We start from the raw sequence: 18,411 nt of genomic DNA on the forward strand, positions 1-18,411 counted from the left end.
GTAGTAGCAGGGTGCTGAATGTAACTGTCGATTTAGAGCTTGGTTCATGATTTTTTTTTCTTCCCCACATTAGAATGAACTTGGACAGCAATTAATAACAGGCCATGCCCCAGACTCTTTCCTTTGGTACTGTCCTACACATGTGAAAGAAAACTGCAATCATAAATACAATGCCAGGAATGTGATGTTTGCAATAATGTAAGCTATGTGATGGGGAGATGCATATTTGTAACTGATTCAAAAAACTAGTACGCGAACTCATAACATGGGATCAATGTAAAGGGGCTGTAATTTGTGGGAAGTAGAAAATAAAAATTGAAAGCACAGCATGCTGGATAATCCATTTGCAAATATATATTACCATTTACTTAATTGAAATCAGCTTACATAGCCGTGAACTCTGCACTCAGCTGTTATAGATGAGTATAAAGAGGTGAAAAAAACCAGTGGTATCAGCTCTGCTAAGGAAGGGAAGAAAGGGTTATGCGGGAAAGGAGCCACCTGATCTCAGTCATAAAAAATAGGAGGTTTGCCTAGCAGGTATATGTGGAAGAAACAAGATGTGACAAGACAGTAAAAGGATGAAAACCTATGGATGAGACTATCATACATAGCATGATATGGCAAATACATGCAATATGGAATCCAGCATTGATTCCTAAAACAGAAAAATGACGGCAGTAGGAAAATGTGAAATTCAAAGTTTTGTTAATTTAGTTTTAATAACTCTGCTATGGTTACACAATGGAAACCTAAGGAGAAGTTGGGTAAAAGGTACATGAGAAATTTCTGTACTATATTTTGCAACTTTTTTATTAGTCTAAAATATTATTTAAAATAACTGTTCTACTTTGGCACATCTATACAATGGAATACTATGCAACTGGCAGGAAAGATTAAGTCATGAAATTTGCTTGTAAGTGGATGGATATGATGAGTGATGTAAGTGGATGGACATGCTAAGTGAAATGAGTCAGAAAGAGAGGGACAGACATGGAATGATCGTACTCATTTGTGGAATATAAAAAAAACATAACATGAGACTAACGCCCAATGACACCCAACAGCCAGAAAGATTGTACCATGGTTGGAAGCCTGCCCCATGAGCTGGGGGAGAAGGCAGCTGGGATAGAGAAGGGGTCACTAAGTCAATGAGGGTTGGAGGGATCTCTTGGGATGGGAGATATGTGCTGAAAGTAGATAAAGGACCAAACATGATGGCCTCTCAGTATCTGTATTGCAAACCATAATGCCCAAGAGTAGAGAGAGAGAAAGAGGGAAATTATCTTCCACAGCAGCAGTGGGGAGGGCTGGGATGGAAGGGGCAGGGGATATTGGGGCCATTGGTGGTGGAAAATGTACACTGGTGGAGGGATGGGTGTTCGATCAATGTATGACTGAAACTCAAACATGAAAGCTTTGTAACTATCTCTTGGTAATTCAATTAAAAAAAAAAAACACCACTGTTCTAAAAGTCCAGGTATAAAGAACTGATCTTCAGTAAGAAGCTTACCACTGGGGCAGGACGCGGAGGGGTGGTGGTGGGAGATTCTAAATGAGGGGGGATGTTGGGGGTTACAGGGACAATCGATGGTGGAGGGAAGTGAGCCCTCTGGTGTAGGGTGTAGTGATGAACTGGATTATGGATTAAATCCTATTATTAACAGAACTGTAAATCATATTGCCCAAAAGGTATTTTTTAAAAGTAGAACTGCAGTCATATGTGGTTTAATATGGCTGAAATATGGTATTCTTCAGCACCCTGAGATGGTCTTAGATTCCATAATTTTTTTTTTGACTTTGGGTCACACCCTGTGATTCTCAGGGGTTACTGTTTGCTTTGCATCCCAGAATTACTCCTTGCAGTGCTCAGAGAGCCTAAATGGGATGCCAGAAATTGAACCTGGGTCAGCCACATGCAAGGCAAATGCCCTACTCACTGTACTATCACTCTGGCCCCAGTCTTAGACTTCTAAAGTAATAAAACCCTGAGTTGATACTGATACTGTCTTCTGGTTTAAGTGTACTGGATTAAAGGATATTCAAATGATTAAGGAGGTAGGGCTGACCAATCTGTTTAGATATATGAGAAGTCAAGAAACTAGCAGACTTCTCTTCTCAGAGAAAGCCACAGAGCTTCCCTTTGGATGTGCTGAGTTGAGATGTCTCTAGCTAACCAAGCTGAAGAGTTTCAAATGCCTGGCGAAGCTCTGAGTTCAAAATCCAAGTGTGACCGCCCTCAGCAGAGAGAGGCTAGCTTAGTGGATGAAAGTGGAGGTGCTGGTTGAAAGAATCTGGTGAAGTTAGCTTCTGCGTAGAAACTTCTGCCCTTAAGGGAGAAAGCTCATCTAAGTTGTGGGGACAGAAGCAGCCTCGAGAACAAATGGAATATAAGGAGATAGTGAAGACCAGCTGTTGATGTAGGCAGCCTCGGTTGGGCAGGGAAGAGGAAGGAGGGAAGCTTCTAATTTTTGTTTGTCAAAAAAAAAAAAGTCAGAATGTTTATAATCCCAAAGAATGCTGCCAAAGGAGAGGAAACAGCTACTTAAGGAGAGAAAGGGGACACAGTGGGAAGCAGGTTCCCAAGGACATCAAGAGGAAGCTGCCAGGGAAGCAGGTGGAAGAATTAGTTAGGCAGACAGAGAAGGAGTTTGACCCATCCTTTGAAACAGGAAGCTGGAAGAAAGGGAAGGATGCAGATAAGTCTGCAGGTGCTGAGGGACAGGGCATAGGAAGCTAAGGAAGTTCCTGTCTGTTTACTTCTGTTTTCTCAGTTAAACAGAAGGGAAGTGCTGGGTTTGCAGAAAGGTGGTAAATCACTTTTGTGAGAACTGAGCTAAGCAGCTGATCAATTTGCATGCAATGTCAGTGGTCTTGTATATATTCTTCAAGGCTGATGCTAACCTATTACGATTTCTTTTACTGCCTACGTGGGGGGATGAGAGGGGACACTGTTGGTAGACTAATCTGAATCTGATCTTTTTCTCCCCGCACAGAGAGAAGCAGAACTTGTCCCTATGAGGGAAGATAAAGAAGATAGAGTGGACAAGAAACGAAGACTAAACTTAGGTGATATTTTTATTGCAGGAGAGTAACACAGGAAAACAGAAATATTCAGAAAACTGGAACGCTGAATAGAAACTTTGTGGTCAGTGGACAGTGAGTTTAAGTTTTTGATTAGAAGAGTTTCTGTGAACAGAGAGACAGTACCATAGGTAAGGTACTTGCCTTACATGTGGTCAAACTGAGTTCTATTCCCGGCACCCCATTATGGTCCCTTGATCCCTGCCAGGAATGATTTCTGAGTGCAGAGCCCTGAGCACTTGTAAGTATGGCCCAAACACAAACAAAAAGGGAAAAAAAAGTAATTTTGGATGATTTCATTCATTCATCCACGGAACGATCCATTTATTCAGCATCTACATGGGAAATCCTATTGCCTAGGGATGAAATGAGGTCATGGAGCTGCCACGGTGAAGGAAAACACAATGGCCCCTGGTCATGGGACAGTAAACTCCAGGGCCTCTGGACAGGCTGATCCGAAGATGACTTTGAACACTGGGCTAAGCTAATTACAGAAAAAAGCAATTCACAGAAAATCAAACTAGCCACTAGCTCCCCTCTCATGCCCCTCTCCCTTGTTGCCCAGAAAACTACATTCTGCTGGCAGAAACAAGGATTGTTAGAGAATTTCAGTGCAATATGGAATAAATCTTGGAGAGGGTCAGAAACCTGGCACTGGGACGTCCAGAGACAGACCTGCAGACACTGAACACGGGCTTCAGAAAACAAAGGAGCTACTCCGGGAGCCACTCAGCAGAGAGGCACGGTTCAGCGAAGGCACAGCATTTCGGGGACTACTGACACTAATAAATAAGAAGAGGGGGCTCTCTAGATATCAAATTAGTTGGCCTCCAGTGATAAACCCAAGTCTACCTATTAAGGTATCTTAGCCCCATTTTTTCTGTAGAGTTTCTACATTCAGCTTGATATGGTTTTATGAAAACTTTAACAGATTACTTTTTATTTCTTAATTAACTTTTAAAATTTCTCTTGTAATGTTTCATGAAACAGGCTTATTATAGCAGCTACACTCTCAATTATAAGTCAAGCCAGAGTTAGATATTTTTAGCTTACATGGTCTTGGTTGAACAGTGTTATCGGAAAAGGCTCTTTCGGAATAAGTGGATGGAGGAGCACGTAGAGGTCTATGATCAGCAAGTCAGTGAGTGAACCCATTAGTCTATCTTAATTTTTCAATTCTTTTCATTTTACTTATGGATGCAATCATGAAATGAGTTCTACTAAAAGTGTTTGGTGAACAGCTGCACCTGAGGAACTCATTCCAAAGATGGCGGCCAAAGGCAAGTGATGGAGTACTTTGTGTTTCAGAGGCCCTGAATTTTCCACAGCCACCACCCCCTACATTGCCCCCCAAAAGACAGTGTGAGATCAGCTGTGCTGAATTTCTATAGACTAAGGGGGCTGGGATATAGCATAAGAAACTGAAAACTTGTGAGAAAAAAAGTGTGACCCACAAAGGGGATACGTATACCTTGAGGTAGTGAAGGTGAAATAAAGCTGAAACAAATTCTTATAGTAGGTCATCCCATTAAGTTAATCCCTCTCCAACCATTCTTATTTGGCCAGTTTCTCACCAGCCTTTTACTTACTCAGATGTATTAGATCAGGAAGCCAATAAATCTCACTATAAGGAATTAGATTCTCTACTAAGTACAAATCCAATCTGGCTGAATTGGGTCGCTTTAACCTTAGTGATATTAATCAATAAAGATTCATTTGCAGAACCCAATTTTTCAAAGGTAGACTATATTATTGGTGGTGCTTTATTTGTGCGTGCACACACACAAATGGATTTATACATACACATATAACAATAAGAATGAGAATGTGGGGAAAGTGATTGGTGCCACACCTAGTAGTGCTCAGGGCTTACTCCCAGCTCTGTGCTCAGAACTATATGTGGTGCAAAGGATTGAGCCAGGATCAGGTGCATGCAAGGAAAGTTCTTTAACCCCTGTCCTAGCTCTCCTGCCACAAAGGAGAATGTCTTAAAATGTCCTTCCAAAGAACAAAGATATTTTATGAAAATGAATAAGTATAAGGACTTGGGTTCATGGTTATTCTTTGCCTAGCCTTCTTTTTCGGATCCTCCCATCAGTCTCCTCAAGAAATGAATTGAAACATGAATTTCTAACTGCTCATTATTTCAGTCTCTTTTCTTGCTTTCTGGAAGATAGCTGGCAAGTTTAAAATATTTTTATGCACATGGTGAATCAATAAAAGAATTTAAAAAAATAAAAATAAAAATAAAAAAATTCCTATGAATGTATAATAAATGTATAATGTGTAATTCCCATAAAAAATAAAATAAAATAAATATCTTTATGGATCTGGTCTTATCTACAGAACAGAGCTAATCAGAGAGAGGGGTGGCAATGGTGAGGTAAGGAGTGGGAGGGAGAAGGTGAGGGGAAAAAAGACAAGGGCGAAGGGAAACAGACACTATGGCAGTGGGTGAGGTGTTGGAATACTGTATGCATGGGTCCCTATGGTATTGTAAAACTGTAACAATCACAGTGTCCAAAAAAAAAATCCTTATGAATCTAATGACAACAATTGTACTTGAACATACAATTGTTCAAGTTGCATTGGGAAATAGCAAATTGGGAAATAGCAAAGCTTAAGGAAATTTAAAACTTTATTAGTAATCTGCACCTAAATGATTGAAGATACCATGTTCAGTGAAGTCAGTCAGAATGATCCCTCTCATATGTGTACGGGAACAACAAACCGCCAAAGGCACTAGAACTGGGGAGTGGGTCCATGCAACTGAGTTTATGGAGGGGTGATTGGGACACTACTGGAAGGAAATGGGCACTCTGCTGGTAGGTGTGGTATTGGAGAAATGTGTGCATGAAATTATCATTAGTAGAATTATAAAGCACAGGGCCTCAATAAAGATGGGGGGGCAGGAGAAAAAAAATGATCTGAAAAGGGATTTTTGCCCTTAAGATTCTTTAGACCCTGATCTAAAGTTCATGACAGACTGTGGATACCTTTATAAAATGATCTTTCTAAAACACTCTCTCAAGTATGATTCGGTCATATTTCACAGAGGGAATCTCTCACAAATTTTAGACCCAAATTAGGCTATGAAATTATTAAGTCTTTAATACGTCATGTGAAGAGCAGACAGAATTTGGCTCAGAGTATCTTACATAAACCACAGTTTCTCTGTTCCATATCTGCAGGGAAGAGCTAAAAACACCATTCTTTCAGAGCATTTTTTTTCCTCTTACAACTTCTGGTTTCAAGCTTAGTAATTAATAATAAACAACATGATTGACAAATATCTCACATAATACTTCTTCAAAATACTACCCAAAACTTTACTATCAAGATCACTTCCAAAGTCAATGGTATGATTGTCTCTAGTTAGATGGAAGACTACAATTAAATGTAAAACAAGGCTAAGTCTAACCTTATCTTCCACTGAAGATAGAAGATTTTAGATTGGGATTCTATGGCCTTATACTTAAAAGAGTTTTTACTTTTTTTTTTTTTTTTTGCTTTTTGGGTCACAAGCAGCGATGCTCCAAGGTTACTCCTGGCTCTGTACTCAGGAATTACTCCTGGCAGTGCTCAGGGTATCACATTGGATGCTGGGAATTGAACCCAGGTCGGCTGCATGCAAGGCAAACGTGCTACCTGTTGTGCTATCACTCCAACCCTGAGTTTTTACATTTTATGTGAAGAAACATAAATTTTCTGAACTTGATTTCTAACATTTAGGTAAGATTTATGCTCATAAGAAATGGTTTTATCAGTATGGACGATTCTCAAAAAACTAGAGGTTGAGCTCCCATTTGACCCGGCAATACCACTGCTGGGAATATATCCCAGAAAAGCCAAAAAGTATAGTCGAAGTGACATATGCACTTATATGTTCACCGCAGCACTGTTTACAATAGCCAGAATCTGGAAAAAACCCAAGTTCCCTAGAACAGATGACTGGTTGAAGAAACTCTGGTACATCTATACAATGGAATACTATGCAGCTGTTAGAAAAATGAGGTCATGATGTTTGCATATAAGTGGATCAGCATGGAAAGTATCATGCTAAGTGAAATGAGTCAGAAAGAGAGAGACAGACATAGAAAGATTGCACTCATCTGTGGAATATAGAATAATAGACTATAAGACTAACACCCAAGAATAGTAGAAATAAGTACCAGGAGATTGTTTCCATGGCTTGGAGGCTGGTCTCTCATTCTGGGTAACTCAGGGAAGGGACCACCAAGTAAAATGTGGTTGGAGGTCATGTGGGGGAAGGGTGAGGCGGGCGGAATACAGACTAGAGACTGAAAACAATGGCCACTCAACACCTTTATTGCAAACCACAACACCTAATCAGAGAGAGAGAACAAAAGGGAATTCCCTGCCATAGTGGCAGGGTGGGGTGGGGGGAGATGGGACTGGGGAGGGGGGGAGGGATGTTGGGTTTACGGGTGGTGGAGAATGGGCACTGGTGAAGGGATGGGTTATCGAACTTTGTATGGGGGAAGCATGAGCACAAAGATGTATGGATCTGTAACTGTACCCTCACGATGACTCTCTAATTAAAAATAAACTAAAAATAAATAAATAAATAAATAAAAATTAAAATTAAAAAATGAAAAATGAAAAAAAAGAAATGGTTTTATAATCAAAATATGCAAGTAATCTTAAGCTAAAACTGAACTTGTTGACTTTATACCATGAAAAAGAAAACCATGGCATCAGCTGGTATACAAAACAAAAGTGACTAAACTTGACAAGCATTCCATACCTCCTTAAGCAATGCTGAATGACCTTAATCCTAAAACAACTCAGTTACATATTCTGTGGCATTAACACTTCCTGGTGAATCCGTACAATGTAAGTTTGTCCAAAATTAGACAATCTACTAACACAATTGCGAGCTGCTTGTGTGGATTGGGAAGATTATTGGCTTCATCTCCTCTTTACATTGTTCAAGCCCAAATGAATTTTCCTGTGATTTCTGAAGCAGAATTTTGCTACTCAGTGAATGTCTGAGCAGGAGATTGAGTTGATTCAAAGGTCTGTTTTTAAGAAAAGTTGCATCATTGTGAAGTCACCCTGATAAAATTCTCCATCGGAAAATCAATATTGTTATCAATAGGACTCCTAAGTGCTCATGTTTAGAAGCTCTGCAACCTGTCCTCCTGGTATTTTTAAGTTTATAGATGTCTCTAATTAGCAACTAAAAATCTTGGTATTATTCATATTCAGAGAAGTCAATCCAGACTTTACTGAAATTTAGCACCTGCCTCACAAATTGCCTCAAAATGACAGGAGAAAGCCCGCAGGTGACGCCTGGTCCAGGAATGATTCACTCCCGTCTGAGTCATTAGGAAGCAGAATCCCTGTTGGATCTTACTCCTGTGTGTACTGAGTTAAGATTTGCCATTATATAGAAGCAACAATCACAAATAGTCATAGAGTCTACATTGATATATTTTGAGAATTTGTAGGTGAAGGCGTTTTGAGTCAAAGCACATATTTCACAAAAGAATTTCTTGAACCTAGCATGGAAGTTAATAGATCATCTCAGGTGTCTAGTATGTCTAACTCCTGTTTGCTTTATGGGTTACCGTGCTTTCAAATAGGCGTTTCTTGTATTTTAACAGTGTAAGTTCTTTTCAGTCACTTTTCAAAACAGAAAGAATGTAACTGCCAGAAACAGAGGTATGTGAACTGTTTTTCTTGTCATTATATTTCCAGTAGGATACAGAAACAGAATACTGTTTATGAATACTAGGGAATCTGTTCCCGTGGCAATTTGATGTTTCTCAATAGCTTTAAGTTAGGTTAGATCTGGTTAGATCTGGGCCTGAGACCGGCCATTCTAATAACTAGGCAGGAACTGGATTAGAGAGAGAAGACAAAAACTAGCCAGCAGGACCAGTTTGCCAAAGTGAGAACAGGTAGAAGTCTGGGATGTCACATGATTACAGGAATAGAGAAATGTAATGTAGAAATGTAATGTAGAAATGTAACTATAGATCTAAGTAAGGAGGAAAGTACTGGCAATATTAGAAAATATGTCTGTGTAAGGTTTATTTATTTTCTATTATAACAATGCAAAAGAACTTAAGATCAGCATATAGATTTACCCAAATATCTAAACCTAAACTAAATGAAGATGAAATAGACATTATCTTCAAAATATGTCTTAGAACACAACATAGAATAGAGGCAATACGTAATATAGATAGATAGATAGATAGATAGATAGATAGATAGATAGATAGATAGATAGATAGATAGATACACACTCCCTACCCCCAGCAACCTTTCAAGCATATTCATTTTCTTCTCTTCTACAGAGTGAAAAGACAGTGAGTTAAATAATTCAGTTCTAATTTCCACAGTCATCCCCAATAACTGATTAATATTACCTTATGTACAATGAGCTCATGAGTGCCATCTGGAAGAGTCCTGCCATCTTCCTGCATCAGAGGGACAAAAGAGAAACCAAACAACTTCTTCTCTCCTTTCTCCTTTGCTGTGGGGGGGAAAAGCGAATTATTTGCTTATTCAAGCTAAGAGTTTACATACTTGTGTTCAGATATACACTTTATTTACTTCATTATTTATTGGTGCACTCCTGACAGTATTTAGAGCTTCCCCCTGGTAGTACTTGAGGGACAAAATATGGCGCCAGGGACTAAACTGGGGTCAGCTGTGTATAGAACAAGTGCCTTAATCTCTGTACTATCTCTCCAAACAGACTTATATAAACTTTAAAGAAGTATGGTTGTCAAGAAATATAATCAACACTCATAAGCTTCCCTTACACAATATGAAGCAGCTTTTAAGAAGTGACTTTTCTGTATCACGCTCTAATTCCAGATTTCTGCCCTATCATCAAACTCTGTTCCTTGGGTAATCCTCATGGAACTACCTACCATTATGTTTTTAAAAATGTGCAGCTTGTCTATGTTTTAATTCTCATGTCCCATCCTCTGCCCCTGATATAAACATCAGTAAAGGCAGGATTCTTATCATGTTTAGGCTTAGTATTTAAAAGAAAAAGCCAAGAATATAGTGTAGGCTCTCAATGAATGCTTGTGAACAAACAAACCAGTGAGAGAATGAATGTGAATGCAGTCTTTGTTTATTATTCATAGAAAGGAGATGCTAAACTCTGCCTTTGTCCTTTAAAGAACTTCTTTCCCTTTATGTCCAGGAGTGAAGACTGAGAGTCCTGGGCAAGCTACCTCCTTGGTTTAACTTAGGCACATTGGATTAAAAAAAAATAAATGTAAATTTAGTATGTTTAATAAGGTCTTATTGAAATAGTATTCTAGAAATCAAGGGTGAAGTAATGAGGTTTTCAGATATCTAATTAAAAATTATCTGTCACTGTCACTGTCATCCTGTTGCACATCGATTTGCTCGAGCGGGCACTAGTAACGTCTCCATTGTGAGACTTGTTTTTACTGTTTTGGGCATATCAAACACGCCATGGGTAGCTTGACAGGCTCTGCCGGGTGGGCGAGATACTCTTATTAGCTTGCCGGGTTCTCCGAGAGGGGCGGAGGAATCGAACCCTGGGTCGACTGCGTGCAAGGCAAATGCCCTACCCACTAGGCTATCGCTCCAACCCAAAATTATACTATTAGAAATATCTAAGATCATAAATTATTATTCACAGATTAGAAATTGAAACCATACAAGGCAACTTGCTCGGTATATACTGAATTGCATTCAAGTTCTCTGTAAAGTTTTTTTTTACTTCCCACCACCAACTGTCCCCCAGAAAAACAAAAACAAAATGTGAAAAGAAATATATTTGTTTAAAAATATATTTGTTCAAACCTCAACAAAAGATACCTAGGAAGAGGATTATGTATCAATGAAAGTACTGGTTATGGGCCTTAAAATATAGGGAAGAGACCCTCTGCTCGTAAAGACTATGATCCAAGAGGTCTTCTAACCCATTTTGGCACCCAGAGCAGCTTCTTACAGACATGCATCTAGACTGTGAGCTGCACTATGACTATGTGCCGCCCAGGGAGGGATTTTCCCTCTCCACCCTGTTCTTCTGCACGGAAAATGGCGGCGGCGGCGGCACCATCCACGTGGGGAAAGCCACCCTTTACGACTTCCACCCAGAGGTAGGAACTTTGCAACGCTGTGGCTCACAGGCGATCATGAGATGGGGGCGATACCGGCACGCCCTCGGCCCAGATAAGATCAGGAGCTGCTGCTCGCGAAACAGACCCTCTGCTCGTAAAGACTATGACCCAGGAGGTCTTCTAACCCATTTTGGCACCCAGAGCGGCTTCTTACAGAAATGCATCTAGACTGTGAACTGAGCTAAAATATCAGAAATCCAAAACCGAGCTCATAGAATCTTCATTCTCAGCAGTGAAAAGAAATTATTAAACGATGCCTTTTCAGCAGGCCTGATTGTTGGGGGAAATTCCAAACAATAATAGTGAGTTCTCTATTGAAATATTGAATGTATTCAAAGTATAGAGAATAAAATGAAGATCATTAGCTACTTAGGTGGGGGCTGAGTGGGAGGGGGGTATACTGGGGTTCTTGGTGGGGGAACATGTGCACTGGTGAAGGGATGGGGGTTCAATTATTATATGACTGAGACTTAAAACCTGAAAGCTTTGTATTTTTTTCCCCATAGTGATTCAATATAATAAAATAAAAAAATAAAAAAAATTTAGGGAAAAAAGACATATTTACAAATAATTTTCAAAGATTATATGATTATCATTTTGATCAAATTTTTGGTATTCAATTAAAAAAGATAAAATTACATTATAACAAAATTTAAAAAATAAAGCAATATTTTACCCAAATTTGTCTTGATATGAGATAAAAATAAATACCCAAATTTAAGTTACATATCCTTTTGTCCTGAACAATTAGATAGGATTAGTAAGCTGAATACATTGTTCTAGACTTTGCATAACATAATCCCCTTTTACTACTAAAAACTTAAATTTTGTGGATTCTACTTCCTAACAATTTTGCTCCTTATGCTTAACTTCATACTCATTTTAATGGTCAAATATTCTAATTATTACCTTACAAACACTTTCATCCCATATTTTCCTACCCTTCTGTTATAACCTGGTAGCATGCCACTTGCAGCTTATTTTATGCCTATATCACATTAATATCACTTTATTTATTTTTGCTTTTTGCATCATACCCGGCAATGCTCAGGTATTAATCTTGGCTCTGGACTCAAGAATTATTCCTGGCAGTGCTTTGGGGACTATATGGGATGTAGTTCATTAAAATCAGGGATCAAAACTGGGTTAGCTGCATGTAAGGCAAATGCCCTATCTGCTGTAGTATAGCTCTAGCCCCATTATATCACTTTAATGATTGCATACTTACTTTCATTTGGCTAATTTTCTACATTTACCTAAAAAACTCAGTCTTCTACTCTAAACATTTTATCCCATTCTCCTTCCTTTCAAGATTTCTGTGTTGCACCACCTTTTATTACTCTTACCTGATATAGAAGAACTTTCAATGTTTAGCAATCACCTATACGCCCACCTGGATGTGTGCCTTCCTCTGCTATGACTGCACCATTAGTAAGGTACTATGAACCACTGGATACCATACTCCTCCCCCAACCAAAGGACACTTCCTACACTCTTTCTACCAGACCTTCAATATTTCTCTCTCCACTCAGTCATCCCCAGACAAGTATGTTTCAAAAGCTGTATCTTAAGAAAAGACTACTTCCGATAATTCACAACTCCATCATAGATGATACCCCATATCTCTGTTCCCCTATTTTTGTTATAGCAAAGTTCCACAGAAAATTGGTCTGTATCCACTGCATGTTATTCCTTTTAGCCATTTTTCACTCTTGGACTCATTCCAGTCCAGCTTTCATCACTGCAAATCCACTAAAATCACTTGTCAGTTTTAATGATTTTCATGAAACCAAATTGGATAATAATTTCTCTTATTTATCCCTGGCACCTGCATCTTATAACAACTTTCTTCATTTTGTGTCCTACCTTCAATCTTCCTGATTCTCTTTCAATCTCATGGCTATCATTTCTTAATATTAAATGATCTTACTTATTACCCAGGCTTTCCCTTGTCCTCCCAATATATAAGTATATATTTAAGTGTTGCAGGGATCTATCACAGGATTTATCTTTGCGATCTAAACTTTCTTAAGATATTCATGACTCTGCAGTTCATTAAAATCAGTGTTATGCACAAGCTAACCTGGATTGGCTCACAAGAGATAATGGCACATCTTTCCCCAATCCCAGGTTTAGTCAAGTATGATGATGGTCACTGAAAGTTGACTCTGGTGGAACTATTAGCCCATGGAAATGAGCACACATTAAATTTAGGCCTCTCTTCTCTAGAAACCTAAAAGCTGGTTAGTAAATATTGACAGAAAACCAATCAAGTCTTGTTCTCCATCTCAATTTTGTCTCCATCCTAAATCTCATGTTACTGCCTATTTGTCAACATAAAGGTATAATAGATGCCTCAGACTTAACATGTCTGCAACAGAACATTTAGACAAATTCTTGCCATTGTCTTCCCTCACTTCACTAAATGACTGCTTCATCTCGTGGTCAACCTTGATTTTTCTCTTTCTGTCGCATCTAAACTGTCAGTAAATTTGTAGCAAAACAGAAAACAAACAACCACTACCATCCTTATCCAAAGCATTTTAATATTTTATTTGGGAGAATGAAAACACCTCTTCAGTGGTCTTCTGTCCCTATTTGTTCCATGCATTGCCCATCCAGCTGCCACATGTATCCTTAACTCTTCTTTTTTTTTTGTCTGCCAAATTCATCCTTCTATTATTTTTTTAAAATTTATTTATTTTTTAATTAGAGAGTCACAGTGAGGGTACAGTTACAGATTCACACATTTTCGTGCTTCTTTTTCCCTCATGCAATGTTTAAGAGCCCATCCCTCCACCAGTGTCCATTCTCCACCACCCATGAACCCAGTATCCCTCCCACCTCCCCCAGTCCCATGCTCCCTGCCCCACACCACCTCTGTAGCGGGGCATTCCAATTTGATATCTCTCTTAACTCTTCTGACGGATCCTCACTACAGATAAAAATCTAACATCTCCCCATGGCATCTTTATCTCCTGTTACCTCTCTAGCCTCATTCCCAAATTATTCTAATTGCTTAATCTGGTATCCTTGCTATTCCTTGAGAAAAACAAAAACAAAAACCAAAAATAACAAGGAAGGTTTCTACTGCCAGACCTTTGCATTTCCTTCCTATCCTTTCTCCCTAGAAAATTCTTTCCTGGATACCCAAGGGACTTTACATTTAGTTTCTGACTGACAAATCTCCTTATCAAAGAGGTCTTTCTTAACTACCCCATTTAAAGTAGCAACACATGCCATCACATTCTAGTACCTAAGCCCAACTTAGTCTTCTTCACTACACTATTCCTACTAAATAAAGCATGCAATTGCTCATTGTTCCCCTTTCCTCTCCAGAATGAAAGATGAGTGAGAAGAGGCATTCTGTTGTGCCTATTCATATATCTCAAAATACCCAGTAAGGTCCTCACTACGTAGTAGGTATTCAATAAATATTTGTTTTTTTGTATTTATGTTATATATGAAAAGTCAGAGATTTTGTATTTATACAATTTATATATGTATAATATCATCATCATCATCATCATCATCACTCATCCTGCTGATCGTCAAATTTCTTGAGTGGTCTCAGTCACGTATCCATTCGTCCTAGCCCTGAGATTTTAGAAGCTTCTCTTTTTTTATTTTTTTTTTTTTTATTTTTTTTTTTTTAATTTATTTATTTTTAATTAGAGAATCACCGTGAGGGTACAGTTACAGATTTATACACTTCTGTGCTCACACTTCCCTCATACAAAGTTTGGGAACCCATCCCTTCACCAGTGCCCATTCTCCACCACCCGTAAACCCAGTGTCCCTCCCACCCTCCCCAATCCCATCTCCCCCCCACCCCACCCTGCCACTGTGGCAAGGCATTCCCTTCTGCTTTCTCTCTCTAATTAGCTGTTGTGGTTTGCAATAAAGGTGTTGAGTGGCCGCTGTGCTCAGTCTCTAGCCCTCATTCAGCCCGCAACTCCCTTCCCCCACATGGCCTTCGACTACAATGTAGTTGGTGATCGAGAAGCTTCTCTTTACTCGTCCTTTCCAGTGGTGCCGCACTGGAGGCTCTTTCAGGGTCAGGGGAATGAGATCCATCATTGTTACTCTTTTGGCATTTGAATACACCATGGGGAGTTTGCGAGGCTCCCCGATGTGGGCAGTAAACTCGGTAGCTTGCCAGGTTCTCCCAGAGAGAGAAGTAGGCTGTAAGATGTCTATATATTATAACTAAATATATAAATCTATATATTATAGACTTATGCACAAGTGTATTTAGTGTAATTATACAATTGTATAATAAGTATGACAAATATGTGATTATATTATTATACTATAAATGTATTTATACACAGGAAATGTCTGTAGTGCTTAAATATTCTCTTATTTATGTTTGTTCTAAACCAACCTTCCTTTCTTGCTTCTATCCCTTCCTTACTGTGTTACTCCAGGTTCTGCACTCAGGTATTACTTCTGATAGGGCTTGGGGAACCATATGCAGTGTCAGGGATTAAACCAGGTCTGCTACATGAAAGGCAAGCACTTAACCTACCGTACTATCTGTTTTTTTTCCCCTAAGTTTAAACAATAAACGTTAAAAAACAAAACCAAACACACTTTGTAAATAATACTTGAAGGACAAGGTAAAGAGAGTAAAGTATTAACAAGCTCGACTTAGGAAACAATCAAAACACCTCTATATGATATTCTCTAAGTTCTTAGTAATAGTAATTTTCCCTAAGAGCTCTTTAACTCCCTACTCATCTATATTTTCTCCTCTTGCTAATGTTAAAATGAAAATCTTTAGTAGATTCAAATATAAAATTATAATAAATGTTACTGAGAAAAATAGTACCGCATCATCTCAAGATATTTTCTTTTTTTAAAAAAAATTATAAAGTATAACCCATGAGGGGATGGCGCACAGCGGGTAGGGCATTTGCCTTGCATGCATCCAACCCGGGTTCGATTCCCAGCATTCCATATGACCCCTTAGCACCGACAGGAGTAATTACTAAGTGCAGAACCAGGAGTAATCCCTGTGCATATCTGGGTATGACCCCCAAAAAGAAAAAAAAAGTATAACCCACAAAACTCTTCTGGGAATTTGGAAGTGCATACTAGTCATTTACCTACATTCAGAAATACCCACAGAAGCTGACTGAAGGAACTCCTTGAGCCTATACCCTGAGAACAGACAAGGTCTTCCATGTCTCTCTGAATCATAGAAGAATTACACAGCACTCAAGTGAAGTCACTGACTACATTTTGGCAATGGCTCCATTCCTTCCAGACTGTAGAGGAGCTTGCTACTTGATGTGATTTTTGTGTATCTCTTCCCTCTTATACTGTAAATTCAATTATCTATCAATCTATCTATCTACCTACCTACCTAATAACTTACCTATCCACCATATCTGGACTGGGACTTAGAGGGAACATAAAGTGGGAAATCATGAAAATGATATAATAAGTGCAAATGAGTTAAAATACAGACACCAAGAAATGGCACTAGGAATATTAATTGTCACCAGGACAAATAATGTAATAGTCTATGTCTTAGGTTCTTCCAGACTTTAAAATGAGGCAACTGTTCTACATTAACACTCAGACGTACTTGGAGTGACATTAAATCTTATCTGTCATTGTGAGGGATTGGTGACGCAGACATATCCAAGTGAGACATGAATGAACCAATCAGAGGCATGCAGAGTCACTTCACATGATCAGAAAAGCCCTTGTGGGTTCCCATGATCTGTCAAGAGTTGGAGACTATATAATTAGGAGCCAGTATTTGTTTAAGTCATCAGGGTTGGTTAAGTTCAAATGCAGTGTCTTGCCTTTCTATCTAACCTTCTTGGACTGAAAAAATTGATGAACTTCTATAAAAGTAATCAATAGAAGAAGAACTTTGTAGATTTCTACTACCCCTCTCTTTCCTTATGTTTGATGGAGATTATATGATCATCATCATCATCATCATCATCATCATCATATTCTTATTATTATTACTATGTAAGACTGTTTACTGCTCAGACTACAATTGTTATTGGGTCTCTCTCAGACTTCTTTGGTTTGTTTAAATCATCAGGGCATATTTTAGTGGTTCATCTACCCTGTCATTCTGCCTTAGAAAGCCAACTATTCCAAAACACAAAAAAGCCATGTAGCCATCCCCACAAAAATCACTTACTGGAACAATGTCGAAATTCAAAGCGGATGTGCGCACCCCTGAATTTATCCACAGGGATGGGAAGTTTCAGCAGTTCAGACCACCTGGGACTGTTGTTATGATATAACACAAAGGAGTGGTACTCGCTGGCTGGCGGCTCTCCAGAGCCAAAGGAGATAAAATCCTAACAAAGGAAATAGGCAGGTTAAAGACAGCTTCCTTCAAAGATGATTTTGAAAGCAACAAAGCAATTGCTTTGCTCTATCTGCCAGCTCCCCAAATAGCACTTCATGTGAAATTACCTCCTTGGTCATTTGTAGTGCTCTTCCTTAATCTGCTAATGATAGCAGGCTGTGTGTGTGTGTGTGTGTGTGTGTGTGTGTGTGTGTGTCTCTGTGTGTGTGTGTGTGTGGTGCTTAATTCTGTATTTGTCTGTCTTATTCTGATACTTAATTCTATAGTGTTCAGGCTGTACCTCTATGACATCTGAAGGATGAGCAATTGTGTGCTCTGTTTGATATTCTATTACATGGCAATGTTCTCAAGATGCTACAATCAAAAGGCTGTAATGTGCCTCCCGGGGAGGCTGACTGGGCCCCCTGGGCTCATGTTAAACACTTCTTCCACTAAGGGAACCTGCCATTATCACCTCAATTAGTAACACTTTTACTCTTAAGACATACTTTATTCGAAACAAAAATTAATTTTTTTTAGCCATTTACCAAAGAAAAACCATCCATCTCTAAAACAGGACAAATAAAAGAAAAAAAATATCAAGCTACATTTTGGAAAAAAACCCCACAGTATTACATTTAAGAAATAGTTGCTATGGGCATTTCCTGAAACAATTAAACTGTATAAACCTTTTTGTTTTTCTATTTTCTTTTCTAAAAAGCATTTGTATGATAGAAAAAGAAAACTACAGTGAGATTTTTCTATGACAACAAATCCCAGAATTGGATAACAAATACTACATATCAGGAATGATGTGATCACATTAAAGATGAACTCGGTGCATTTATGTAGAACTGT

At 38.7% G+C, this 18,411-nt stretch overlaps 1 protein-coding gene across 4 annotated transcripts in view; it reads right to left on the bottom strand.

Annotated features, from left to right (window-relative positions):
* Window positions 1–18,411, bottom strand: part of DOCK4 (dedicator of cytokinesis 4) — a 475,344-nt gene that overhangs the window by 149,643 nt on the left and 307,290 nt on the right. For all 4 annotated transcript variants that reach the window (XM_004602088.2, XM_055123770.1, XM_055123771.1 and 1 more), the window contains exons 15-16: window positions 17,401–17,563; window positions 9,486–9,592 (exon numbers count right to left, since the gene is read on the bottom strand). In XM_004602088.2, the coding sequence (XP_004602145.2) occupies window positions 9,486–9,592; window positions 17,401–17,563 (270 nt within the window). The remainder of the gene's footprint in view (window positions 1–9,485; window positions 9,593–17,400; window positions 17,564–18,411) is intronic.

Source organism: Sorex araneus, chromosome 1 (genome assembly GCF_027595985.1).
Source record: "Sorex araneus isolate mSorAra2 chromosome 1, mSorAra2.pri, whole genome shotgun sequence".
Taxonomy (NCBI): Eukaryota; Metazoa; Chordata; class Mammalia; order Eulipotyphla; family Soricidae; genus Sorex; species Sorex araneus.